Source organism: Tasmannia lanceolata, unplaced genomic scaffold (assembly GCF_043159265.1).
Source record: "Tasmannia lanceolata isolate RefF3 unplaced genomic scaffold, GAP_Taslan_0.1 ptg000023l, whole genome shotgun sequence".
NCBI lineage: Eukaryota > Viridiplantae > Streptophyta > Magnoliopsida > Canellales > Winteraceae > Tasmannia > Tasmannia lanceolata.
In genome coordinates, this window is record NW_027518700.1 from 34,171,030 (window position 1) to 34,179,891 (window position 8,862).

General features: G+C 40.3%; 1 protein-coding gene across 1 annotated transcript; it reads left to right on the top strand.

Annotated features, from left to right (window-relative positions):
• Nucleotides 1-3,795: 3,795 nt before the first annotated feature.
• LOC143856653 (L-ascorbate oxidase homolog) lies at nt 3,796-6,850 on the top strand. The gene is made up of 3 exons (XM_077366919.1): nt 3,796-4,723; nt 4,988-5,689; nt 6,149-6,850. Exons 1-3 carry the CDS (start codon nt 4,074-4,076, stop codon nt 6,444-6,446), a joined length of 1,650 nt encoding a protein of 549 aa, XP_077223034.1. The 5' UTR covers nt 3,796-4,073; the 3' UTR covers nt 6,447-6,850.
• The last annotated feature ends 2,012 nt before the right edge of the window (nt 6,851-8,862 follow it).

The following is an 8,862-nucleotide window of genomic DNA, read 5'->3' on the forward strand; positions in this document are numbered from 1 at the left end:
AACCGTGCATAGAATCCACCTGTAATTCCGTCTCCTCCTCTTCATCCTGCAAAATACCATTCGCAGTCAATTAATCCACCGTGAAAAAAAAAAAACCCATAGATCGCATTCCCTACATTAACAAAATGCATGAGTAGTTCTCCGTCTGGTTGCCGGAATTTTTTGGTTCTTGGGATTTTTGTGGAACAAAAAACTTCCTTGGAGATTGGTGGGAAAAAAAAACTCCCTGGAAGTATCCCGGTAAAATAAAAATCCCATGTTTGGTTGACCGCACTATGGTGGTAAAAAAAATGCTTTGTTTGGTTGCTTGAACTGTTGGGAAGAAAAAATTCTTCCCACAAGCTTATTTTTGGTTCTTGGGATTATTTTGGTTCCTGGGAGTATTTTTTTTTCCTTCCTGGGGTTTCGTGCGGGGTTATTTTGGTTCTTGGGATTATTTTGGGCCCACCAACCAAAAGTGGGTTTCCTGCGGAAATTCCACAAAAGGTCACCCATATGGCCTTCTTATCTTTATCATCTTTTTATTAGCTATGCTGTTTTTATGATAATTAGAAACTTTGGTAACCATCTACATAATTTATTTGAAACATTTTAACATGATCACTGTTATGGGCCTCTTATCTTTCTCATCTTTTTATTAGCTATGTTGTTTTTTATGATAATTTGAAACTTTAGGATCCAACAGAACTCTTGTATACATTGATTGGTAATAACCCAAGCATTCAGGGCATGAGTGTATAATTTGGACCCCTTCCCTCTTCACATAAAGAGAGATAGTACCATTAAAAATATTAAACCTAAAGACATATGTTTTGGCAGAGAGAGAATAGAGTCAAAGATAAATTAAAGGAAATTAAGGAAATGTTCCTAATAAAGATTTAAGGAGATATTGAGAGAGCCTAATTTAAAGAGAGAGTTTTAGTACTTTTATATATTGGGAGAGAGTTATGAGGTAAATTCATGACAGGAGACAAACATGAGAGGAGAGAATACCAAATTATAGAGATTTCAAACATTTGACATTTCCGGACTGATTTCCTGGCCGGACAGACAAAATTTTCGGACTGATTTCCTGGCCGGACAGACAGAATTTCCGGACTGATTTCCTAGCCGGACAGACAGAATTTCCGGACAGATTTCCAGGCCGGACAAACAGAATTTCCGGACTGATTTCCAGGCCGGACAGATAGAATTTCCGGACTGATTTCCTGGCCGGACAGACAGAATTTCAAGACTGATTTCCAGGCCGGACGGACAGAATTTCCGGACTGATTTTCAGGCCGGACAGACAGAATTTCCGGACTGATTCCCAGGCCGGACGGACAGAATTTCCAGACTAATTCCCAGGCCAGACGGACAGAATTTCCGGACTAATTCCCAGGCCGGACAGACAGAGTTTCCGGACTGATTTCCAGGCCGGACAGACAGAATTTCCGGACAGACTCCCTAGGCCGAACAAACGGCTTTGCCGGACAGATTTTCAAGACAGACTCCCCCCGTTCAGGAATATAACTCATCACACTTCCCCAAATCACTACAATGACTTGGAGAACTGGGGGGCAACTGATGGGGTGTGAAAAGCAGCAGCTAATTAGCTGTCGACATGTGGCCCCAGGATGGCCCACCACCAATCCAGCGTCGACCCAGGGGTAGTCTGGTAATTACCTAAGAGTAGGTAAACTTAAACCCGTAAAAGGCCGACACCTGTCCTGGGGTAGGTAATCCAACCACCCCAGCTTTCCCTCTATAAAAGGCCTTTCAGGGTTCAGACCGAAGGGTAATAACTTCTCAATCTACCACACTTAAAAACTCGCTCTGCACTCCTGCTCGTACTGACTTGAGTGTCGAAGGGCCTGTCCGGAGTAACGACTCTGGATTGGTCTTCTGACCTCGTTTGCTCCTGTGCAGGGCTCACCTCCTTCACTTCGCCTCCTCGGGTCCTCCAGCTCAGCTCTTACGTCACTGCCGTATCTGTTACCGATTTTAGGCCTAACAATAGCTAACCTCATTCAAATGCCTCTTCTCCATTAGCAAGAATTTCTCCTCTTAAGTTGAGCAAATATCTGCACATCCAATAGTCAATCACACACATTAAACAAAAACTCCACATTTCATCCAATTTTTTTAAAAATCATTAGAAGAGCAGGACACAGGAATGTAGACTTCTTTTTTTTACCTCAAAAATTAACTTCAATGAAGAAATTTTCATATTTAAAGAGTATTCTTTGAGGATTTCTAAGATTGTGACAACCGATTGAGAAGCCAAAACCAATTGTTTGACTCAAAATTAGGTTTAATTTCGAATCAAGTAATCTGTTTGGGGGCTCACAATCAGTTGGGACAATCTCAAACGAACAAGGCCTAAAATGAAGCAAAGATCTGAGATTCATAATTCCAAAAAATAAGAAACATTAATACCATTATTTGTACAATCTATATTAAATCATTCACTTCAACATGAGAAAGAAAAAAAACAGTAACTAATTTTCTTAAAACTAAAACTGCTATCTGATTCTTCCCTTTTCACCGGTTCAAAATGGCTCCTTGACAGAGCCTTTTCTCCTTCATCTTTGTCTCTCGTTTGATGTTGTAAATCTTCCCAGCCACTCCCATAAAGCCTACTTATAAGTAGGGGTGTAAATGGATATTCGGAAATTCGATTACCGTCCGCATCTGAATCCGTTTAAAGCGAATATTATCCGAATCCGTTTCAAGCGGATATTATCCGAATCCGTTTATGAGATATCCGGCTCTTAGCGAATGTGAATCTGGTAAATGGTATATCCGATCCGTTTAACATCCGAATCCGAGAAGTAAATCCTTTTTATTTATTATTAATAATATCATTAATATTTATTTTTAGTAATGACACATTATCTTTTGTTTCTATAAGAAAAGTGAATATTCTTTTTTTTTAAAAATAAAATAAAAACAAAAATAGCCCAAACCCATTCCACCAAAATAACCCAAACCCATTCCATCATATACAAAAAAAAAAAGGAAAAACCCAAAGACCACTACCAACACTATCATCCATCCCCATCACCTCCCTCTCTCTCTCTCTGCCTTTGTTTTAAAAGGAAGAAGAGGATCTCATATATTTTAGGGTTTGAGAGTTAATTTTGTGAAGAGAATGTAGAGGTCTAGTTTTAGGGTTTGGAAAATTCATTCGAGTAAGTAGGAGAAAAAAGATAAAGTGCTGCAGTAAAATGTTCAAATTTACCGGATAAACGGATACGGATAATATCCGAATTCGAACAATATCCGACGGATACGAATTCGGTAATAGATATTAAATATCCGTCGAATCCGAATCCGAATCCGAATTCGGATAGTATATACTGTAATCGAATTCGGATAGTGTAGACTGTAATCGAATTCGGATATAGCCATATCCGCTCCGAATTCGATCCGTTTACACCCTTACTTATAAGTTATAACAGCTTTTTTTACACTAAAGGGGGTGACCCGGGCACTAAAAGGGGCGATTACATCATTCCCCTAAAAATAAATTAAAAAAAACCACCCGCAGAGGGCGCGGGGATTATTCATTCATTGAACGTTATATTTAGGTGGGTTGCACTTTTGACGCGGTCAAAGAGTAGGTTCGGATACTAAATACGGAAAAGATGGGAATTCCCCCTAGTTGTCTCCAAACCACAACTGTTGTTAAAATAAGGCTAAAAGCAGTTTGAAAGAAAAGGTCTTGTTGCATGGAAAACAAATGGAGGGACGCAATATTCGAAGGAGAGAGGAAGAGAAGTTTGGAGGTTTGAACGAATGGCTCTGTATAAATAGCACCCCTTGTTAGGGGTTTGGGAAGAGAGCAAAGAGCTCCCCACTAATGACCCATCACCCTTCTACATATACAAAAAATATTATATAGCCTATATGTTATCTATTCACAATCTATAGAGAGTGATACCTATATTCATCTCCTCCATTACCCAATTTCCTTTCACAATTATATCTGCCTATGGCCTCTCGCTAGATAAATTAACAAAAGAAACAACAGTTTCTTCGACATATTCTACCTCAGATTATATCTTGCTTTGTAGAGAGAGAGATTAACAATGGCCCGCTTCGTTTTTCTAGCGTTGGTCCCACTGCTCTTCCTATCGTTTGTGGTGGTAAGAGCAGAAGACCCATATTTGTACTTCACGTGGAACGTGACCTACGGCACGATTTCTCCTCTCGGCGTTCCCCAACAGGGAATTCTCATTAATGGAAAATTCCCCGGTCCCAATATCAACTCCACAACCAACAACAACCTTGTCGTCAATGTATACAATAATCTCAACGAGCCCTTCCTCCTCTCGTGGAGTGGCATCCAACAGAGGAAGAATAGTTGGTACGATGGAATGCCAGGAACCCAATGTCCAATCCAGCCCGGGAAGAACTTCACATATCATTTCCAAGTTAAAGATCAGATCGGAAGTTACTTTTACTTCCCATCCACGGCCATGCACAAAGCCGCCGGTGGTTTCGGTGGTCTCCGTGTCAATAGCCGTTTGTTGATTCCGGTGCCTTTCGATGATCCCGCGGGTGACTTTACCGTCCTCATCGGTGATTGGTACTCTAAGAACCACAATGTTCTGAAGAAGAACTTGGACATCGGAAGAGGGCTTGGGAAACCCGACGGAGTTTTGATCAACGGCAAGAGTGGGAAGGTTGATGGCAAGGATAAGGCCATGTTCACCATGGAAGCAGGGAAGACTTACAGGTATAGAATCTATGTAAGAGTAGGTAAATTGGGTTTTAATAATTTGCTAAATTTTTGATACATGCATATTGTGGTGTATATGTTGTAGTTAAAGTAGTTATCAGATAGTTATTTATGTTAAGGTTGTGGAGCTTAACAATTTTGGTGTTTCTAGGAACAATTTCTTTTATTGGGTAATTTCTATCCGGCAATGTTGTTATATAATTTTTCTTCTTCTTTTTTTAATAAAATTTGTTGGCGTTTTCTTCTTCTAAAAAAAATCAGGTATAGGATTTGTAATGTTGGGATGAAAGCATCACTCAATTTCCGTATCCAAGGACACAACATGAAGCTAGTGGAGATGGAAGGGTCCCACACCGTTCAAAATGTGTACAGTTCGTTGGATCTCCATGTGGGCCAGTGCGCCTCCGTCTTGGTGACCGCCGATCAAAGTCCCAAAGCCTACTACATGGTGACCTCCACCAGACTCACCAAATACTTGCACACTACAACTGCTCTAATCAAATACGCCAATTCAAAGGCCCCGGCATCGCCTGACCTGCCAGCGGCCCCAGTCGGGTGGGAATGGTCACTTAACCAGTTCCGATCCTTCCGATGGAATCTAACGGCCAGCGCCGCCCGACCCAACCCCCAAGGGTCTTACCACTATGGTGGAATCAATATCACCCGGACGATCAAGATCGTAAGCAGCTCTGCAACCGTTGATGGTAAGCTCCGCTATGCCATCAATGGCGCGTCCTTCGTCCTCCCCTCTACTCCTCTCAAGCTCGCGGAGTACTTTGGCATTGCCTCTAAGGTGTTCAAGTATGACACAATTGGTGATGAGGCACCCAGCACTAAAACCATCACCATTGAGCCTATAGTGGTCAGTGCCACCCACAGGAATTTCGTGGAGATCATCTTCCAAAACACCGAGAAGTCAGTTCAATCATGGCACTTGGATGGATACTCATTCTTTGCAGTAGGGTAAGGAAAATAATATTTATGTTCAACTTCTATAAGGAAATGATATCATCATTGCAATGTTTTATTAGATGCATGGAAGCATCTTGTCGTTTAGTATTTAAAGGGCTGTCAAAAGGATATTACAGTTCTAAAAAAGCTCTTACAAGCCCTTTCAATACTAAACGACAAGAATATCCCTCGCATCTATTAAAACATTGGAGTGAGCATATCATTTCCCTTTCTATATCTTCTATACTCCAAAAGCTTAAGCTATTAGAGTTGGCGTAATTTAATTATTTATACCTCAACACTCCTACATGTGGCCCCTCATTTGGGTTGGCGATGCATATGGATTTTTTAATAATAAGGAGTTGTTGGGTTTTGAACACAAGACCCACTATTAGAGTTGGTGGTTATTTAATCATTTATACTTCAACACTATAACTAATCAATATCATTCATGTCCATTTCTGATATCAGAATGGGAGGTGGGACATGGAAGCCGAAGGCCCGAAAAACCTACAACCTTCTAGACTCGGTGAGCCGTCACACCATACAAGTATATCCCAAGTCATGGAGCGCCGTGTTGTTGACACTGGATAATGCCGGAATGTGGAATCTGAGATCGGAGATATGGGAGAGGCACAACTTGGGGCAACAGCTCTACATCAGTGTTCTGTCTCCAGCTCGTTCGCTCAGGGATGAATACAGCCTTCCAGAAAACAATCTACTCTGCGGCCTGGTCACCAACTTGCCCAAGCCCTCTCCTTACACCTAAAAACAACCCTCCACTGCCTCCACATCCACCAAGGATAGAGAGAAAATGAAATGGTGTAGGAGGAAAAAAATAACCCAAAAAAGCTGAAAAAGATGAAGAGGAGAGAAAAAAGAAAATGGAAGAGACAAAGCAACTCGGATGGAGAAGTTTTCTAGGTAAATAAGAGCTTTTGCAGCGTGAGAGCATCAAGGTCTAGTAAAGAAGTTATCATCATCATCATCATCAATCCAAGTTGTTAAGAAATGCTTATTAATATTATTATTTTAGCAACACTTGATCTTATCATAGTTTTTTTTATATTTCCATTTATTCATTTGTTGAGGCTTTAATTTCATTGTTGTCGTTTCGGCTGTTGTTGGTGTCTCATGCGAGAAGCATATCAATCACAAGGAGTATTGGTGCTCTCTCTCTCTCTCTCTCTCTCTCTCTCTCTCTCTCTCTCTCTCTCTCTCTCTCTCTAAGTAACCCCAGCATTAAAGTTTAAGAACGAAAACCCATGCTAAACTTACTTTATTTGGTGCTCTTTAAGTTACACAAATCTCACCAAAAAAGGTGAATTGCGCTGATTTAGGGTGACGCTCATAGTCGCAACGGAGGTGTAATTTGTTATTTTAAAACATTACTTTACTAATCCCTTTGGATCTTTGGCATTGAAAACAAAGAAAAAACTTGAAATTGAACTGAGATGGGTTTGTAGTACCTTGTGCCATGGCTTGTCCTTAAAGGCGTGTAATCCGACGATCCTAGTAGCTTTTCCGAGCACGGAGAGAGGCTCAGAAATGCCCCTTGATTCTTCTCTTACCTCCACACCAAGCGGTCTATGGGAAACCTCTCAAAGTGAACTCTCACTCTCTCAACAAGTTCTCAATTCAATGGTGTGTAGAAAGAGGGATCAAAGGTCTCTCTTTTATAGGCAAAGCTCCCATAGAACTTCTACTCTAATGCCCAATTTGTTTGGCCACTTACACGCAAAATAGAAAGTGAATTTGAGGTAAGTTTCCTTCACCAAACGTTTCCAAATTAAAGGGAATACCCTATTAACATGAAAGGTTAGTAAACATGCAAGGCCACACTCAAATTAGCAAGTCTAAATAAAGAAATCCTTGCTTTCCAAGGAATTTTCTCAAGTTTAGAAACCTTTAAGTTTGGTAATTTCCAACATAATTTGCTCATTCTTGTTGGCCCAATTGGATGGATCGATTATGCAGTGGAGTATATAAGAACAAGGTAAGGGAGCTTGGGAGATACACGGCCAATGGGCCCGTGTAGAGCTCCACTAAAAACACAAATAAAACACTAAATTTGTTGGGAAGGTTTCCTTGTTTCCCATGCTTCATTCCTTGTGCTGGGAAAAAAATAGTGATAAGCCTTTCTTAGGTTTTGTTGAAAACCTATGTTATATAGAAGAGAGGCATTTTCTCTCTCTTGTATGGCGCGGCTCTAAAGTGTGGAAGAGAGAGAGAGAGAGAGAGAGAGAGAGAGAGAGAGAGAGGGCATTCTCTCTGTGTTTTTTCTCTGGTTTTCCTCTAGGGTTTTCTCTTGAGTTACTCTCAGGTACGGTCTTAGTTGAGAAGGTAAGGAAAGGATTGCAGGTTTGGATTAATCCAATATATTCCTTGTATTTTTGTTTTCTCGTAGTGGAAGATCGTGTTCTCGCCTGTGGATGTTGGCATCTTGGCCGAGCCACGTAAACTTTTGGTGTCCATCTTCTGGCTTGTGTTTTACTCTTACTTTTCCGTTTCTTTGTGTACACTCAGATCGGATTTGCTCCACGATTTTTCTCAACAAGTGGTATTAGAGCTAAGGTTGGAGCAATTGTTGAGGCCGAGTGAAGCAATCGTGGGTGACAAAATTGCCTAGGAGAAATCAAGCGTAATGGGAAGTTTTTGGCAAACAAAGGCATGGAATTTAGATGAAAGATGCAAACAATTTTTCAGGGGTTTACGCTTTTAACATAGTAAGGATTTAGGTCTTGTTTTGATTGAGGGAAAAATATTTCTTCAGAAAAAAATTTCCTAGGATTTTTTTTTGTCTCCACCATTTAGACATAAATGAAATACTTATGGCTTATTTAGCGGGATAACATTATGAATTGAAGGTCCCAAAAAATAAAACCCGAAATGTTATGGTTCAAGTTGCTTTTTTCATTTCTAATCAAACCTTGGAGAAGTAAGAAATTTTGGAAAAGTTTTTCCTTTTTAAACTTTTCCAAAAAATTCTTGCAATCCAAACAGGGCCAGGGAAATAATTTTTCCACCCACTTTTCTAGCATTTACTAAAATTAAGAACACCTTCGTAGTTTTTGTTTATACCCTAAAAATAACTTAATTCCAAGAACAGAGAAACAGAAGGGTGTAAAAATATATGCCCCCCTCCCCCCTCTAGTGTATTTACGACATCTTGTTTTACACTAGAA

Bases quoted from the DNA above. Each gene is read 5' to 3' on its own strand.
- LOC143856653 (XM_077366919.1), top strand. From the start codon at position 4,074: ATGGCCCGCTTCGTTTTTCTAGCGTTGGTCCCACTGCTCTTCCTATCG. The intron at 4,724-4,987 runs GTATAGAATCTA...AAAAAAAATCAG, and splicing joins GAAGCAGGGAAGACTTACAG to GTATAGGATTTGTAATGTTG. The intron at 5,690-6,148 runs GTAAGGAAAATA...TTCTGATATCAG, and splicing joins TACTCATTCTTTGCAGTAGG to AATGGGAGGTGGGACATGGA.